The 19,241-nt window shown below is 39.2% G+C and overlaps 1 protein-coding gene across 1 annotated transcript; it reads left to right on the top strand.

Moving 5' to 3' along the window:
• The first annotated feature begins 1,391 nt into the window (after window positions 1–1,391).
• sirt2 (sirtuin 2 (silent mating type information regulation 2, homolog) 2 (S. cerevisiae)) lies at window positions 1,392–17,974 on the top strand. The gene is made up of 16 exons (XM_036556291.1): window positions 1,392–1,592; window positions 1,753–1,799; window positions 3,776–3,827; window positions 4,810–4,920; window positions 6,345–6,386; window positions 6,540–6,646; window positions 6,739–6,795; window positions 7,466–7,534; window positions 7,608–7,737; window positions 9,766–9,825; window positions 11,602–11,657; window positions 11,758–11,834; window positions 13,383–13,434; window positions 13,639–13,706; window positions 13,804–13,870; window positions 16,417–17,974. The coding sequence occupies exons 1-16, from the start codon at window positions 1,577–1,579 to the stop codon at window positions 16,567–16,569; spliced, it is 1,164 nt and encodes a 387-aa protein (XP_036412184.1). The 5' UTR covers window positions 1,392–1,576; the 3' UTR covers window positions 16,570–17,974.
• The last annotated feature ends 1,267 nt before the right edge of the window (window positions 17,975–19,241 follow it).

Here is a 19,241-nt window from a genome sequence, read left to right as displayed (position 1 = left end):
GGAGAATTTAGAAAAATCGGTGGAATTCCCCTTTACGTTGGTAGTTTTGGTTATTAATCATTCTTGTAGGTCTTCCCGAGAGTATGACTATATATACATGACAAATATAACAGTTTTCACATACATATACTTACCTAGATGCCGCGTTGGGTACAGTCAGGCACGTCAACGGTGCCGCCATTTTGGGGCGGTCAATATCACTGCTGGACTGCATTCAGTAGCATTACAGAGCAGCAGTTTAAGTAAAATACTGTCAAAAATTACACTATTTCAGGGATATTGCTTTCAGAGAACGGGATAGGATTATATAACGGAGGGAACACAGCGATCCACGCTCATGTCTGTGTGATGCGTATTGTTTGTGTGGTGTTTATGTAGACATGGCCGTGTGGTTGGTGAAGATCAGAGAAGCTGTTGATGTGATTGTTTTTCCTCTGGTTTTATATTCAGTTTATTTCATTTAATAGTCTATTCAGGGGATCTCAACCTTATGTAGTAGTTATTTATTTACAGTGATGGTTAAAGCTTTGAGCTAGGTAAGTTATTGCATTCCTTAATCCGTGTAGATATTCATAATGCACTAACGTTATCACCTTCTTACACGAAGCTGAACTCAGCTTCTTCATTGCCAACTTTTTGTTCGAATTTTCCCGTTCCACCTTAATTGGCGCAGCTTCAGGCACCAGGAAGAAGCCGGCGAATAGGAAGCCAATTTTAGCTTCGTCCTTCTTACTGTGTTTTGGGGGTTTATTGTATTTTTATGTGTATTAAGATTAGAAGAGATTCACACATTGATGGATTTGCTGATGTGTGATTATGTTTCTCGCGCTAAACTCGGTTTTTAACGTCAGGTGCAGACTGAATACTGTCCTGCTGGTCCAGACGGCTAATTATCATGTTCAGTTATTAAAGAGATCAAAGCTACCGAGAGCAGATCCGTGCAGCCCAGATTAATCTGTGTCTGAGGATTATAACAAAACAGATGTGGTGAAATTCGGTGGAGTAGTAAGGAAGTTGTGTCTGATTTAATCCTGAGACCTTATCTCTCAATACAAGTGAACTTGCGTACAAGCGGATCTTGACCGCTCCAACATGGCGGACGCGCAGACGTATTGCCTCAGAGAACAACAGACAACGCGTCATCTAGATATGCATATCTATGAGTTTTCATGTCTCAGTGTTTTTTTTTATCAGAAGTGCTCGAATCCAAATCTTTGTCCGATAACGTCGTTCCGACTTTTACTATGAACTGTTACATTTTGCAGAAAGACCGAGTGTTGAATAACTGGGTCTTTTTAGCTGTGTCTGTGGGAAAATACCTTATGTTATGGTTCTAGATCATATGAGCGAACAGCTTCCCTTTCGACTGTGTTTTAAGTAATTTTTGTTCAGTGAATATTCAGTTTGTCCTGCTTTTCATCGGCGCTCTGTGTTTCCACCCGGCGGGTTATTCGGACGCTCAACAACAAAGCAGCAGCTGTCCCTTTAAAGAAGGAGGCAGTTTTAAAGGATTTAACATCACAAAAACCTGTAAATTCAACTTAACATTATTTTCGGGCTTATAGAAGACGGATAGATGTCTGAATCTCAAGGTAATGTCTACTGTAACGTTTCGCTGTAGGTCAGAATAACCGCAAATCATTAAACTGTAAATTAAAGTGTCTATTGACGGTTGTTGCCAAGACAGCCAGGCCTCATATTGTTCCTGATGTTGTTTCTAATATTCGTCCTAATGTTTGTTTTTGCTTATAGAACAGGCTAAAAGAGCAGAAGAGGAGACTGATAAACCAGATCTGGAGGTATAAAATATATTTTACCCTCTACATTAATATCCAGTTAATACTGTTTCGGTAAAGCCTCGGTTAGGAGACTTCAGCCAAGCCTATGACACTATATGGCCAAAAGTATGTGGACACCCTCCTAATTTTTGAGTTCAGGAGTTTGTAAAATCAAGCACACAGCCATGCAGTCTCTGTAGACAAACACTAGTATACAAACACTATTCTACTGGCAGTAGAATGGGAAGAGAATTAAGACCCTCAGTGACTTTAAACGTGGCCCTGTAATAGAATGCCACCTCTGCCACAAGTCAGAGAAATGTTTGTGACATTTCTGTCTTGCTAGATCTGCCCCGGCCAATTGTAAGTGCTATTGTTATGAAATGTAAGTCTAGCAGCAACAACAGCTTAGCCATGAAGCGGTAGACCACACCAATTCTCAAAGCTGTGCAGAGTGTTGAAGCGCAAAGCACAGATAAATCATTCACCGTCTGTTGCATCACTCACTAGTTCAAAACTGCCTCTGTAAGCAATATCAGCACAAGAACTGTGCTTTGGGAGCTTAATGAACTTGTTCTCCATGGCCGTGCAGCAGCGTACAAGCCTAAGATCACTATGCACAATGATAGGCTTCGTCTGAAGTGGTGTAAAGCACACCAATACTGGACTTTGGAGCAGTGGAAATGCTCTCCATAGCCAAATACTGGCAGTAGAATGGGTTGTACTGAAGAGCTTAGTGACTTAGTGACTCACCATTGCACTATCAGTGAATCCTGCCTTTCCAACAAGTCAGTTCTTCAAATGTCTGCCCTGCTAGAGCTGCCCCGATCAACTGTAAGTGCTATAATTGTGAAGTGTAAATGCCTAGGACAGAGATAGTTTTCAGTTCTGGATTTTGTAATTACTGGTAGATATGAGATCAGATGGCCTATCAGTTACATCAACAGTTCAGCTAGAGATCACAAAACACCAGGGACTGGAAAATGTGCTGGGTTTAAATGCTCCCTGCCAGAGACACTTACTAAACCAGACCTCCACCTTTAAAAGCTCCTTCACATAAAGTTATTACACGAAATAGTTATGAATACGCTGCCTGATGTCTGAGATGTCTTTAGGATAGTTTTGAGAAGGTGTTGGTGTAAAATGTGTTTTTAAAATCCGTTCATGATGTAGAGGTACATGCAGAATAGTCAACCAAAAATAAAAGGTAACCCCATAAAAGGATCACATTTGGGTCTGTAAAAACCTATCATTGGATTTTTGTAATTGAGATTTTGAGTATAAACAGTCTTTAATCCTTTGAAAATTTTATGGCACCTTAATGTTTAAGAGTGTATACTGTTTTACCTTCATCAGCATTACATGTAGAAACTCAGAAGACTCGTGTAGATTCACTGGTGGTTTTGGATAGTAAATAAAATGTCTATATTTGTGTTGTTGTCATGGTGACCCCTGGTTCCTATCACCACCACTGTAAAGACATCTGAGTCTCTACAACCAACCATTTCACACCAAAGTCCCCTTTAATGTTATGGCATTCAAGCACATTCTAGAGAACTGCAATTTCATTTACTTTCCACAAAGGGCAGTGGTTGGAGAACCACTTCCGTAAAAAAATGGTTTGCTAGGTCTAACATGGAGATACCCAACATCAGTACCTGACTTTACTAATGCACTTGTGTCTGAATGCAATCAAATCTTCACAGCAATGTTCCAACATCTATTGTAAAGCTTTACCAGAAGAGTTGAAGTTTTTACTGCAGCAAAGGTAGAATCGTAAGGCATGTGATATTTGGTTAGTGTCTGTCCACATACTTTTGGCCATGTAGCATAAATCATCAATTCAAGTTTGCTGTCCAACTCTGTGGATGGGTTTCCTGGGCAATAATAAAGTTTAGTATATTTCCTACATATCTCCCCCTATGGATTGATAACTGTTGTTGATACTGCAGATTTCTACTGTTTTATTTTCTTCGTTTCTTTCTCTGACTCTGCAGGGTGAGTCGGACGACAGCAGTGACGAGGGTGAAGCCTGTGGAGACAGTGAAAGTAGGTGTTGCTCCTGATTGCAGCAGCCTACACACTTAAAAACATGGTTCTTCAAAACTTTTTAGGAAATGCAGTGGTTCTTTTTACAAACATAAGTTCTATATACAACCATTTTGTGCTGAAATGGTTCTTTGTATGGTGAAATGGTTCTTTAGATTGATGGAGAGTGTGTTATGTATGTTTCTAAACAGCACCAAAAAGTTTGTCAAGCACATAACTACAGATCTTTGCTGCTATTTGAAATCATTTTCATAAAGTTCTATGTAGACAGCACGTTCTCCATCATTTTGAAGAATGATTTCACCAGGCAGAGAACAATTTAACCTTATCTAGATCACTGTACTGGTACTGGCACCCTTTCTTGCGTTGATTTCCGTTCTTTTTTCTTTGTTTTTATGCATCAAATCGCATATTCAGTGATGCAGTATACCATTAAAAAGCTTGAAATCTCAGGATTTGATTCCAGTGAACTGTTTTATGATCCATTATTCACAGCAGTTACGATCGACTCATTTGCAGCATCAGCACCGAATGAGCAAATGCCAGGAAATCTGTGTCCTCACTTTCAGAGCCTCACCGCCTCCACAGAGACACCATAATCCACAACATGTGGTCTAATAACACGGCAAGGGTCAGACATCAGTTTAGAGATCTGTGAGTCAGGAGGAAATAAACTCTTCCATTCTAGACTCTGTTACTTTGAGTCAGTAATTCAGACCGTTATTCTGACTGGTGGGGAAAAAAACTTGAGTGTTTCCTTTCAAATGAGGTAAAGATGTTGACTGTAGCTCAAAGTATGTGGGAACAGCGCCCCCTTTACGTTAGATACACTGTTTCAGGCACAAAAGGGGTGACAATGGTTCTGTATAGAATTAAACCATTCCCTTTGTAAAGAAACCCCAAAGAACCATCTTTTTAGTGTGTACATGAGTAAATGTGTAGCTTTCAACCAGATTTCATCCTGTCTTTTCCTCTTCTTTAGTGGATTTCCTGCGCAATCTCTTCTCTCGGACTCTTGGCCTGAGTCCTGGAGAGAAAGTTCTTGATGAGCTGAGCCTCGAGGGAGTTGCCCGGTATATGCAGAGTGGTAAATGTAGGTATTAAACATTGTCCTTTATGGCTGACAGTGTTTTCTACACTCTGTGGCTATATTAAGAAGACATGCTGGTTCAGAGAAATGCTGTAAAACCGCACTGCAGCTCACCACAGAGACTAATGACTAACCTCAGTCTGAGTGAAGGGCTGTACGCATAAGATGTGCACGTGTGTATGCAGCTGTGTGCGAAAGTGAAAACGAACACGTCCTCACAAAAGTGATCACGTCCTATGCAGAGAAATGCTCTTAAATATGGTCTATATACTTCACTGCAGGGTTTGTGTTTATTAGCTGAGGGAAAAAATTTATGTAGCCATATATATGATATAATTTAACACACCCCACAGTTTGTTTTATCAATTCTTCCCCAATATTTTACTTTTAGGGAACAGTAATTGTGCTTTAAAGTGTGCAGACGTGTGTTCTCTGTAAAGGATTAACTTATTTACATTTAAAATGATATACTTACTAATATATAGTGATATACTTGCTGTCCTGTTGACCAGCACGTTCATTTTATGGACTTGAATGCTGACTGTAATGCAGCAGACTGCCACTTAAGGAGCTCTGCATTAGTAGCTTACATTGTACCATTTAAAACTTGTTAAGACAATCTTGAATAAAGCAAGACAGCATTAAAACCGCAGGTCTTGTGATTTGAACTCTTTTTATATAGAAATGGTATAAAAATTTTAATAACAGCAGAGCCCTTTTTGGTTCTATATAGAACTCTTTTCAAACTCTTTTCACCATCCTGTGGTGGTCCCTTTGTGCTGGTGGGGGTAGAAGGGGGGCTGATTCACTGTGCAGGGACAGATAAGTCTGCAACAGGACTGGGCGATTAATCTAAGTTTTCTAAATTATTGACTTCCACTGACAATGAAAACAACAGAATCGAGATAAAATGATGATTGTGCTGCATTCTATTTTGCAGTGATGCTCCTGTTCTGTTACTGTTCTTGTGTTATAGATCCGGTGCACCCCTTTCCTTTACAGTGGTGCACCTTTGCCAATCCCTAGAAACCCAGACTCATCTAATTTATTTTGATTACATTTATTTAATAATTTATATGTTTATATATTATATATTATTTGTTTTATTTGTCTTTTATTTTTTCATTTGTTTTTCCATTTAAAGTTGAAGGAATCCACTGTTAAAAAGACAAGTTCAATAAATGGATGATGTTTTCAAAGTCAGTGATCATGATAGATAATTGTGATTATGATTGTTGGCGTAATTGAGCAGCCCTAGTCTGTAACTGTACACATACGAAGTGCACCTATACGGTAGGTAATTCTGGTAAATTGGCCAATGAGAAGAAGTACAAGGCAAGTGGAAACTCAGATTGTATATAATAAAATTTCTTTTCAGATAAAAGATGTTCAGGACTTTAACCTTGTCTTTATCACTGTGTATGTAGGTAAGAGCATTATCTGCATGGTGGGCGCAGGAATTTCAACATGTGAGTACACGGTCTCTGTAATGATCTTCTATAGCGCTAAACACCAATAGCTGATTAATATCATCTCAAGAAGCAAGTTGGTCCGCACATGTAGTTTACAGGATCATCACATAATATAATCCAATAACCGCCTTTTCTCTCTCTCTCATTCAGCGGCCGGCATCCCCGACTTCCGCTCTCCGGGAACCGGTCTCTATGCAAACCTGCAGAAGTACAACCTGCCCTATCCTGAGGCCATCTTTCAGATCGACTACTTCAAGGTGCGCCTTTAATCAGTGAAGTCGCATTCAGTGTGTTTGATCCGACTGGGTTTGAGGGGACTTGTCATTGTTCTCTTCCTTTTCTCCAACAGAAACATCCGGAGCCGTTCTTTGCTCTGGCCAGGGAGCTGTACCCAGGACAGTTTAAGGTAGGAACGGGAAGCACCTGAGACAGACGGTGGTTATTCAAATATTCAGATGTCTGAAATCACCTTAGTGCTGGTTTATGTTTTATTTGAGAATTTAACTTAGAACTGCAGAGAAATTTGGGATGTCTTAACAGTGGTGGTGATAGGAACCAGGGGTTGCCATGACTACAACACAAATATAGACATTTTATTTACTATCCAAAACCACCAGTGAACCTACACATGCTTTCTGAGTTTATATGGAATGTTGATGATGGAAAATAGTGGAAAATTTGAAAAAATACGTTTTCTTTGGGGACTATTTTAACCTCACGACACCCTGCATATTATGTATCCCTCCACCATGAATGGATTTGAAGGCCAAAATCTTCTCAAAACTATTGGACAACAGTGTCTCAGATATCAGGCAGTGAATTCATAACCATTTCATGTAATAATTTTCTGTGAGGGAGCTTTTAGAGGTGGATGTCTGGTTCCTATCAACACCACTCTGAACAGTTCTGACTCGGTTAGTTCTCTAGAATGAAGCATTTACACCAAACCACTCTGAATGACTGTTTACATCTTGACTGCTTTAATCATGCAGAAATTTAAAAAAATTGATGGAATTTCACTTGAAAATCAGCCTAGTGTTTTGCTTCTGAATTGTACATTGTCTTTGTTTTTATAGCCCACAGTGTGTCACTACTTCATCAAAATGCTGAAGGATAAAGGCCTGCTCAGACGCTGCTACTCACAGGTCAGTTTCTGTCTGTCCACTGAAGTCGTGCAATGGCCAGCGAAGTCCAATCCAGGTTTCTTTTTCTGTTTAGAACATTGATACTTTAGAGAGAGTGGCGGGGCTGCAGGGAGAGGACCTGGTTGAAGCCCATGGCACCTTCCACACCTCCCACTGTGTGAGCTTCTTCTGCCGGAAGGAGTACACCATGGAGTGGATGAAAGGTTCAGTATGCTTTCTTACATGTAATGGGAATTTGTGCTGCGTTCATAACAGCTGGGAGCTCGGAATTTTCCATCCTGGAATCTCCCACATTCCATCTAAAAGATACTTAAGCTGTTTTAGGTCGGTAAAAGGCTCACTGTAAGGTAGCTCTAGTTGGGCGGCTGCATGTGCAAAAAAAAGCTCTTAAAATGTGTTTACAGTTGAATGAAAAAGTGGACATAGTTTACCACAATATACTGTTAATATAGTGCTGAAAAATGGCTTAACCTTTATCCTAGTGTTTATCAACATCATATACAAATAGCAAACTATTTCACCTCTTGTTGTGCACATTAAAAGCAACTTGTGTGCGAATAGTGCCCCCTGCTGGGAAAAAAACTGCAGACTGCTACATGCGCACAAGTTCCAAATCCACATTTTTGTGCTTTACATCTTAAAAAGAAGGTGTTTTCCATCATTATCACAGAGTCGCTCTGGAAATCAGCTCTGGGGAACCTCTTACGTATTAAATTCTATTATGTTTACAACATCAGGGGGCTTAGGCTGTCCGGAAAGTGCTGAGAAACTTCCGCAGACCTCCCAGCATAATTGTTGGCAGCTACGCGTGCAAAAAAGCTCTTAAAATTAGTTTGCAAATGAATGGAAAAGTGGTTGTAGGCTACCACTGTTATACTACAGGGAGATTCACTTGAAAGAGACCCTGAATATTCTGCTAAACTCCTGTTAGGATGGAGCAATCTGAAGCAAAAAAATACACTACATACCTTGACGTATGTGTAATCGATTGCATTACATGAGACGCTGGAAGTGATCTCCGTTTTCTGCCAGATGCATGAAGGGGTATGGGGGTATGCATCCAGAAGTTGCAAACAGAGGTTAAATGTTGCGACGGCTGTCCGGTGCCCACCTCATTGTTCTGACGCAGGGGCATCCCGGCTTGATCGAAGCTCCATATACTGAGGAGCTTGTTGCATGTTGTTTGGTTCAGATTGCTTCGTCCTAGAGAGAGTTATTACAGAATATTCGGGGCCTCTTTCGAGTGAATCTCCCTGTGCTATACTGTTAATATAGTGCTGAAAAATTAGACAAGAGCATGAATTTTGATTAACAATATTGTACAGGATGGCTCAACCTTTATCCCAGTGTTTATCAACATCATGTACAAATAGCATATGATACGCATAAAAAAAGCTTAAAACATGCTTTTAATGCTGTTCTATATGAAACAGCAACTAGGAAAAGAAAGAGCTCTGACTTTCCAAATGGGAATTACGAGGTGGAGGGACAGTCAAGTAAAGTTAATGGGTTGAATGTTTTTGAGTAGAGGATTGCAGTAAAAAAATTGCAGTTGTCATTCTGTACTCAACATTGATTTATTGGTCTACTCAGGCTTTAGCAGAGCTCAGTAACGCTAAAATTAATAACTGATCACATTGATTTATCAGGCTACTCAGGCTTTAGCAGAGCTCAGTAACACTGAGATTAATAACTGATCACATTGATTTATCAGTCTACTCAGGCTTTAGCAGAGCTCAGTAACACTGAGATTAATAACCGATCACACTGATTTATCAGTCTACTCAGGCTTTAGCAGAGCTCAGTAACGCTGAGATTAATAACCGATCACACTGATTTATCAGCCTACTCAGGCTTTAGCAGAGCTCAGTAACGCTGAGATTAATAACCGATCACACTGATTTATCAGTCTACTCAGGCTTTAGCAGAGCTCAGTAACGCTGAGATTAATAACCGATCACACTGATTTATCAGTCTACTCAGGCTTTAGCAGAGCTCAGTAACGCCGAGATTGATTACTCTATTATCATCAATCTTTACAGCCTGTGTGTTGATTTTGAAATAGTTACTTAACAGGCTGTGATGGTGTTTCTTTGAAAGAATACTTACTGGGTAGTTATTTTAAAAGTATTCCCCTAAAAATGTAGAAGGTAACTGTTCTGAACGCTGCCTTTACTAAATGTAACTTGGAATGAATACAGATTTTTTTATTGACCCTCTTTAACGCACAGAGAAGATCTTCTCCGAGGACATCCCCAAGTGCGAAGCCTGCAACAATCTAGTCAAACCTGGTGAGTTCAGACCTTCTTCAGTTCAAACTCTGTTTAGCTCCTCGTTTTCATCATTGACATGGTAACTTGTTTATTATAATGAGTGGCAACATTAAAAGGTGGTATAATTTTTTTCACTGGGATTTTTTGTTGTTAAAACTGTCCTAACTGAGTTAGGAGAATAAAATCAGGTTAAAATATGGTGAGTGTGCGCTGCTGCGAGTCGCCCTGTGAAGTCTGAAATAATCATTTGAAAATCCGGCTCTATGTTTAGGCCTCAAATGATGTCAAGTCAACGTTATGCTGATGAAGATATGATGACAATAGTATCTGCTGTTTAGCAGTCCTGTTTTAGAAATAAGGGGGGCGGGGGGGCAGGAAGTGGCCAGGCTCCTAATAAACTGGCTCTGATGTGCACACTTTGCATGCAATTACTCATTTCCACCAAATACCCAAATCCTATGTAGTGCTGCTTTAAACAAAACCAGTCCAAATGTATTATTATATAATACTGTGTATACAACGTTCAGGCGTAACATTATGACCACCTCCTTGTTTCTACGCTCATTATCCATTTTATCAGCTCCACTTACTATATAGGTGCACTTTGTAGTTCTACAATTACAGACTGTAGTCCATCTGTTTCTCTGCATACTTTATTAGCCTGTTCTTCAGTGGTCAGGACCCCCATGGACCCTCACAGAGCAGGTACTATTTGGGTGGTGGATCATTCTCAGCACTGCAGTGACACTGATGTGGTGGTGGTGTGTTAGTGTGTGTTGCGCTGGTATGAGTGGATCAGACACAGCAGTGCTGCTGGAGTTTTTAAACACCTCAGTGTCACTGCTGTCCACCAAGCAAAAATACCCAGCCAACAGCGTCCTGTGGGCAGCGTCCTGTGACCACTGATGAAGGACTAGAGGATGACCAACACAAACTGTGCAGCAGCAGATGAGCTATCGTCTCTGACTTTACATCTACAAGGTGGACTGACAAGGTAGGAGTGTCTAATAGAGTAGACAGTGAGTGGACACAGTGTTTAAAAACATCCAGCAGCACTGCTGTGTCTGATCCACTCGTACCAGCACAACACACACTAACACACCATCACCACGTCAGTGTTACTGCAGTGCTGAGAATGATTCACCACCCAAATAGTGCCTGCTCTGTGAGGGTCCATGGGGGTCCTGACCACTGAAGAACAGGGTAAAAGCCAAATATGCAGAGAAACAGATGGACTACAGTCTGTAATTGTAGAACTACAAAGTGCACCTTTATAGTAAGTGGAGCTGATAAAATGGGCAATGACCGTAGAAACAAGGAGGTGGTCATAATGTTATGCCTGATCAGTGTATATCACTATACCATATTGTTGGACAGTGCCCATTAAAAGATGGCCATAATAATGCTCCTACATTGCTGTATTTTATGAAGTTACACAATGTGACGATTTGCTTCTTTATACCTTTATATTTCTTTAACACCTTATTTGGATGGTAACTGTAGATGCTCGGTTTATCTTTAACTAACATTCAACCAAATGTCTAGTTAATGCAGCTGAACTTGTGTGTGAAAGGTTCTATTAAATCTAACCCTAGCCTCAAGCAAAACCTACACCTATTCCTAGACCTAATCCTTACCATAATGTTGTTTCTAATCAACTGAGTATCACCAGAAAGTTTGTTAATGACATATTTAGCTGTAGATCATGTATAGGGGACCATCCAATTTTTCATAGCTATGATGGAAGTTTAATCAACTGCTGATTAAAATGCTTCTTCCTCTGTCTCTTGTCAGATATTGTGTTCTTTGGAGAGAATCTTCCAGCTCGGTTCTTCAGCTCAATGAAACAGGTGAGGAGGAACTAAATAGCTATAACTTTGTGCTACACAGCATCACCTACTCTAATACTTTAATGACTAACCTGCAATTATTCTCTTTCCTCCTCTGCAGGACTTCCCCAACTGTGATCTCCTCATCATAATGGGCACTTCTCTACAGGTTCAGCCGTTTGCATCTCTTGTCAGCAGGTAAGAAATACATAGCACATCAGAGACGCAGGAAGTTGGGGGGCTGAGGGAGCTGAGGGGGCTGCAGCACCCCCTGATTTCAGGACTGCAGCTGTTAAAAATAATAATAGTAGTAAAACATTCTGACATTTATAGTAATTTGAGCATAGTGAAGATCCGTGTGTTTGTATTTTAATATTTTAAAAATCTGCAGTAGCTGCACTGTTTAAGAGAACGCCGTATTTTCATCGCAGTGAGCCAAAAACTGTTGGCTGCTTCGGGTGCATTGCTCAGACACATGCAGGTTGAGGTGCAAACGGAGGAAGTCTATGCAGTTCTGAATCCTAAAGCAGACTAATATGGTCTTTTAAACATAAAAAGAATCATCTAATGTAATAATGCAGCTTTATCAACTAGTATATCTCCTGCTCGGTTTCAGTGTTAAATCTCACGGTGTGAAGGTGGGCGTCACATACTTGGTATCACACATCACACACACCAGTAATCTGATTGGATGCCAAAAAACATGGCAAATTATTTTTCATGACATCACAGATCATGTCACATGCACGCTGCTTAAAATTTCAGCACCCCAATTTAAAACACCTTCCCACTTCCCACATTTTGGATAGATCAACTAAAAGCTTATGCCGTTTGTTTCTTTGACGTTAAGGATTCGAACGTTTTGGCACTTCATGATTCAACATATCAAATTAGGGTGCCAAGCTGCTTATATATAGATTTCTGATGCATCCCTATTTTTAATTTCTATAAACCTACTTTGTGTTTTGTTTTTGCTTTTTATTTAAAAAATGTTTAACTGATTAAATTAAAATCTTTCAAAGTTATTGTATATTCAATACTGTAATACTGAGTAACTGAAAATTTTTACAACCTATATCACCTCTTGTTGTGCACATAAAAAGCAACTATGCATACTTTTGTATGCTAAAAGCGCCCCCTGCTGGAAAAAATCCCTCAGACTGCTAAACATGCACAAGTTCCAAAGCCACATTCTTGTGCTTTTACATCTTTTCCATCATTATCACAGAGTTGCTCTGGAAATCAGCTCTGGGGATTAAATTCTACTATGTTTACAACATCAGGGGGCTTAGGCTGTACGCAAAATGCTGAGAAACTTCCTCAGACCCCCAGCATAATTTTTACTTTGTAAGCTAACTTTACAGTTAATCATTCAGGAAATATTTAAAGGGATCATGTCATGTGAAGCTAAATTTTCCCTACTTTTTTTAAATAAAACATTAAAGTATGAACATCTATAAAGTTCCAAAATTCCTTACACTCCACAGTCCATACATGGAAACTGAGCTACACAAACAGCCTGTTTTGAATTCAGTGTTCCTGTGATGTCACGAAAACCAGCACATTTACATATCTTCACCCATTCACCCTACAGCTCCGCCCCTTCATATTGAAGTTGTAAAGAGTGTTTCAGCCCAAACTGCTTTTAAACAAGGCACAATTAAATTTATTTAGAGAATTGTGATTATGATTATTGTCCCGCCTCTAAAATATGTAAATGGCAGGTCTGTCTTCTTCTGTCCACAGAGTTCCAAACAGTTGTCCTCGACTCCTGATCAACCTGGAGAAGACAGGACAGGTTGTGACTGACATTTGCGTTATAATTGAAATGTTGTTATGTGTATTTGAACATCATTTCTAATATAAAAAGTCTATATTAAATAACATATTCAGTACAAAAAGTAATATTTTTTCATATTTTTAAAATATATAGACAAACAGTTTAGTTTATATTTGATACATTTTTCCCTCACACTTAATATTTCTTGTGCTTTTCTGATAGTCGGATTTTCCGTCGGGATTACTGGGTTTCGGAGGAGGGATGGATTTTGATTCAGATAAAGCTTACAGGTGAGTGGTCCATGCACTGTCCACTACTGCTCTGTGGTGGTTCTCAAAGAATATGATGTACTGATGATTTATAGCTTTGTCTTGGTGTTGTTTACAGGGATGTTGCACACTTGAGCACTTGTGATGATGGTTGCTTGGCTTTAGCAGACCTGCTGGGCTGGAAGGTAACGGAAACAAAGTGCGCATTCACACCCGCCCACACACAAAGCAGAAGCCCACCGCCTCATTTATTTTAAGCATGAGTTGTTAGCCTGTTAGCTACATCTACCCTGGACCTGCAGGCAGTGGCCATTTTATTGGAAACACCTACCATATAGGTGCATTCTGTAGGATTACAGTTACAGACTGTAGCTCATCCGTTCCTGCGCAGTTTATCAGTTTATACCTTTATCCCAGTCAGCCCTGGAAAGGGGCCACAACAGGACCACCACTGACAGGATATTGTTTGGGTGGTGGTCCACTTCTGAGAGTATCCTGACAAGCGGCTCTGTGGTCAGAAACTGATGAAAGGCTCGAATCAGAATGTTTATCAGAATGTTTATCAGAATGTTTATTCACCAAGTATGAGGTGTACAAGGAATTTCTCTTGGTGTGTAAAATTAAATCCAATAAAATAAATATAGAAAAAGATATGCATAATCATAAAATAGAACCATAAAATAGACAAAAAACAAACAAACTGCAATTAAAAGGATATGCATTAGAGATCATACAGATACAGTCAAGCACTGAGGTACATATAAACAGTATGTACAACTAAGAGAACTGAGCAGGAAATATAAATGTAAATGTACATGTAAACATATCATTAAATATGTGGGTGGACAGAGGGTAGATAACACAAACTATGCATCAACAGAGTGGAGGGGTTCTGGTCAAGTGACCCCTGTTTATCGTTATACACAAATGTGCTAAGGGACAAAATAACAGAAACACCAAAGAAGTGCCCAGATCACAGCTACACATTTAAAGCTGCACCATGTGTGTTTCAGGGTTTTGGAGACCTCTGTGGTCAAAATGTGTAATTGCATGCAACATGTGGAAGAACATTGGGCAGGGTGGGTTGTGCTTTAGCCCCCTTCCCTAAATGGCTCAATCTGATTACTGAAAGAGAATTCAAAGAGAATTCAGTCAAAACTTGCCGAAGGAGAGTCTTCTGAGGATGTGAGTGAATTATCTACTATTCTCATCATATCTTCTTCAGTATGATGTTGATTTTGAGATCATTTGAGGACTAAACATCGAGCCGGACCTTCTTTTTGATCGTGTGCATGTGACGTTAATACGTAAAGACGCACGATGTGGTGTGAAAAACACCCGACCCGACATCTCTGACTTTTAATTGATTATTTCAGGCTTTACAGGCGACTCGCAGCAGCACACACTCAGTATATTTTAGCCTTTTTTTATTCTCCTCACTCAGTAATGACACTTTTTTTCAGTTTTAACAACAAATGTCTTACATAGTGCAAGAAGCCTGATTAGAATTTCTGAGTTTTCAAAGCAACATGAGGCAACTAAAAGAGCTCTAGTGTGGAAATTGCCAGTGTATCAGTCAGAAAAACTGCAGAATTTGTAGCATGTCTAAGAAAACAGCCTCAGTGATCATGACAACATGTGCTAAACATAAACAAAGACTTCTGGCTGAGAGGAACAGAAGTTGTGAAGTGGAAGTTAGTGGCTGGATTGTTTCTTTATTTTAGGGAACACGTTGGAGGTTTATTAAGGGCTTGTTCTTTGTTCACTAAAGCCCAAATTAGACACTCCTACATGGTTTATGAAGCTTTATTCATTATTACCTGTGCATAACTGGAGAACTGCAATGTGAAAATCACTAATAATTAAATTATTAATTGCAGTAAAGCACAGGAAACACTAAGACCTTGTTATGCATGAACATCATCAGCTAAATGCACATATTATTAGTGTATATTACTTATAGAGTTGGGTCATATTTTGATAATAACAAAACATTGAAATCTCTTCCACACAATAGTTTCATTTATTCACATTTTACTAGTCACTGAAATGGGTTGATTTTAAAAATTCACTTAATTCACTTAAAATGTTCCCAGTTTGTATGTTTTTGGCTACCAAGAACCATGAAATGGTCTTGGCTTTAAAATATGGAACACACTGTGAAGTATAAGTGACTTATTAAACTCTTATTAGCTCTAAAGTAGTGAATCCCAGAATCCACCCACACTACTTAGAACCTACAGGAGTCAAATACTGCCAATTATGCACTAATAAGATGTGAATTCAGATAATAATTCATGCATGACAAGATCTTAAAGGGCCCATATCATATAAAACATTTTTTTATTTAAAGAATTTTGCTCCCTTTCTTGAGGTAAAAGAGTTTGGTGGTGTATGTAAAAATTGTGGGAATTTCAGACATGGACATACAGTCTATATGTGGGAATTAAGCTGTAAAAGCAGCCCGTTTTAAATTTGTTTAAAATTTGTTAAATAGTAAAACAGTCTGCTGAGTCATCTTTCACCCCTTTTTTCTGCGTTCGTTTACATTTGCAGGAAACCAATAAAAGTCATTAATCCACAGTATCTATTCCGAACTGTTAAACATAGTGTTGGCTAATAAAGTGGCCGGTAAAATCTCACCTAATTGGTAGGCGCACCTGATCAAATGTCAGCTCAGTATAATTAAGCTGTTGTGCCTTCTTTTTTTTTTACCTTTCTTCCATCTCAGGCGGAGCTGGAGGAGTTGGTGAAACGCGAACACGCTTTGATTGACAGCAGAGATGCAAAAAAGAAAGGCGAGAAGTCCAGCCAGAGCTCCGGAGCCTCTGAGAAGGCTAAGGGGGCGGAGTCTGAGGCTGGGAAGAGTGACAAGACGGAGTAACCAATCAGGAAAATCGGACCCCAGCCCGGGACTGCCCATGTGGCTCCATGAACGGTCATTTTTACTTCGTCTCCCTCCTCTTTCTGTCTCTTTGGAATGGTCAACTCCACCAAGAAGGACAAGGTTTGGTTTTCTAGAAGAACAGAAGATCTAACATCCTATTATAGTCCATCACCATCTTCTGATCACGCTTTAGGGCAACCAGGTCCAGAGCAGTTAGCAATAGACACCATATAAGCTTTAAGCTGTACTGAAAATTGAGCAAGGAGAGGTGTAGGGCAGCAGATACAGAGCCATTCATGGGAGCTCCTCTTCAAGGGGAATTCCACCAAATTTGCTAAATTTCTGCATAATCAAACAGTTAAGATGTAAACAGAGCAGTTCAGAGTTGTTTGGTGTGAAACGCTCTGTTCTAGTTAAACTTACCAAGTCAGAACTGTTTACAGTGGTGGTGATGGGAACCAGACGTCCACCTCTAAAAGCTCCCTCACAGAAAGTTACTACATGAAATGGTTATGAATTCACTGCCTGATGACTGGTGATAGTTTTGAGAAGGTTTTGGTTCTGAAACTAAATTTTGGTTCTAAAACATTCATGGTGGAGGGATACATGCAGGGCGTTGTGAGGCAAAGTAGTCCCTAGAGAAAACTTCTTCTAACTATTTTACTTTGAACATTACATATAAAAACTCAGAAGGCTTGCGTAGGTTCGCTGGTGCTTTTGGGTAGTAAATAAAATGTCTTTACAGTAAATCATTTCACATCAAACCACTCTGAATGACTTTGTTTACATCTCAACCACTAAATTATGGAGGAATTTTTGAAAAATTGTTGGTATTCCCCTTTGGGTGTGCTGGTTGGGTCAGAAAAACTCCAGTTTCACTGTAATTCACCTTAATTATGAAACGCATAAGAATAAGGATTTTAGCAGCTGTTTGCAATCCAATCAGTTTTTATTATTATTATTATTATTATTATTATTATTAATAATAAATTATGCTTATAATAAGTCCATTAAGGCCCCACGTGAAATGGTCTCATTTGCACATGAGTGTTTACTACTTTGATCGAGTTTAACGCTTCATATTATAAAACCTAGTCGTGGGAGATTTGCAGTGTCCCCCCTCCTTTTTTTGTATAAGCGATTTCTTAATGTATTTCTTTTAAGAGTATTTTTATTAATGCCTTCATTAATTATAATAACATATGTCATGCAGTCTATTAAGTTAACCTAATTGACGCCTGATTTGAGGTTTCTCTTTTTGTTGGCATGTTATGTATCTCAATGGCATGATGCAAAAGCATAAAGCTCACAGCAGTATTTGACGAATATTACTGTGATTTGCTCCCGGAGTTGATGCATTAGGTAACCAGCAAAAATGGGAAATAAACAAAATGCAAATGAACGAACAGTGTTTTTGTCCCTTTTTTTCAGAAAAGGAGTGTCCAGTTGTATTAATAGCTTTTTATTAATATTAATAGCTGTTCTAATAACGGTTCCTGAGTTAATGTATTGAGACGACAGCAGCACAAACGAAATTGCATGAGGAAGAAGAAGCTGTGGCTCAGTAGTGAAGGTCGTCCTCTTCTGGACGCCACAGAGGTCAAACAGCTCTTCATGTGTTTATGCTCAGTATTGGTTTGTCATCTCTGTGCTAACTGTGCGATAAGTGTGATCTGCCTGTCAGAGTTACAGATAATGATTATTTACACAACTTTTCTGCATCCATCATTCAAAAAAAACTATTGAATCTTGTATGACATGACATCACATCACATCCTCTACCAGAAACAAACTTTTTCAGTGTCTTTCTGCTAATTTTAGTGCACAGCCTCTATTTATTTGCCTTACTTTTTGCACAGGCCACATTTTATGTTGAATTTTTTTCCCAAATATGTTAAATTCCCTAAATGAATTTCTTTTCAGTTATTATGTATTAAAATGTTTTCTCTATACAGGATGTATTAACTTTTTTACACTTATAAAATCAATACACACAGCGATCAGACATAACATTATGACCACCTCCTTGTTTCAACGCTCATTGTCCATTTTATCAGCTCCACTTACTATATAGGTGCCCTTTGTAGTTCTACAAGTACAGACTGTAGTCCATCTGTTTCTCTGCATACTTTGTTAGCCCCCTTTTACCCTGTTCTTCAGTGGTCAGGACCCTCACAGAGCAGGTTCTATTTGGGTGGTGGATCATTCTCAGCACTGCAGTAACACTGATGTGGTGGTATTGTGTTAGTGTGTGTTGTGCTGGTACGAGTGGATCAGACAAAGCAGTGCTGCTGGAGTTTTTAAACACCTGTGTCACTGCTGGACTTAGAATAGTCCACCAACTAAAAATATCCAGCCAACAGCGTCCTGATCGGAGTATATACAGTAAAAAAGTGGTTCGTCAGATCTACCTAAAAATAGTATTTCTATTTATTGTATTTTTACCTTATTTGTGTTTGTGTGCTTGTCTGGTCTGTTCAGTTGGCACTGTATTGTTAAAATACTCGGCGAAATAAAGTGATTTTGATTTTATAAATACGGCCTGTGCAAGAGTTATGTGCATTATATCTATCTGTTATATATAGTATGTCTCTGTAGAAGATGTGGAAACTAAATTTTACTTAGAAAATCAGCAACAATGAGAAATTCAACCACAAACTTTTGCATAC

Source organism: Colossoma macropomum, unplaced genomic scaffold (genome assembly GCF_904425465.1).
Source record: "Colossoma macropomum unplaced genomic scaffold, Colossoma_macropomum, whole genome shotgun sequence".
Lineage (NCBI taxonomy): Eukaryota > Metazoa > Chordata > Actinopteri > Characiformes > Serrasalmidae > Colossoma > Colossoma macropomum.
This window is presented reverse-complemented; position numbering and strand designations above follow the sequence as displayed.

Coding starts and splice junctions, on each gene's coding strand:
- sirt2 (XM_036556291.1), top strand. Junction 6,796..7,465: donor TGTACCCAGGACAGTTTAAG/GTAGGAACGGGA, acceptor TTGTTTTTATAG/CCCACAGTGTGTCACTACTT. Junction 7,535..7,607: donor TCAGACGCTGCTACTCACAG/GTCAGTTTCTGT, acceptor TTTTCTGTTTAG/AACATTGATACTTTAGAGAG.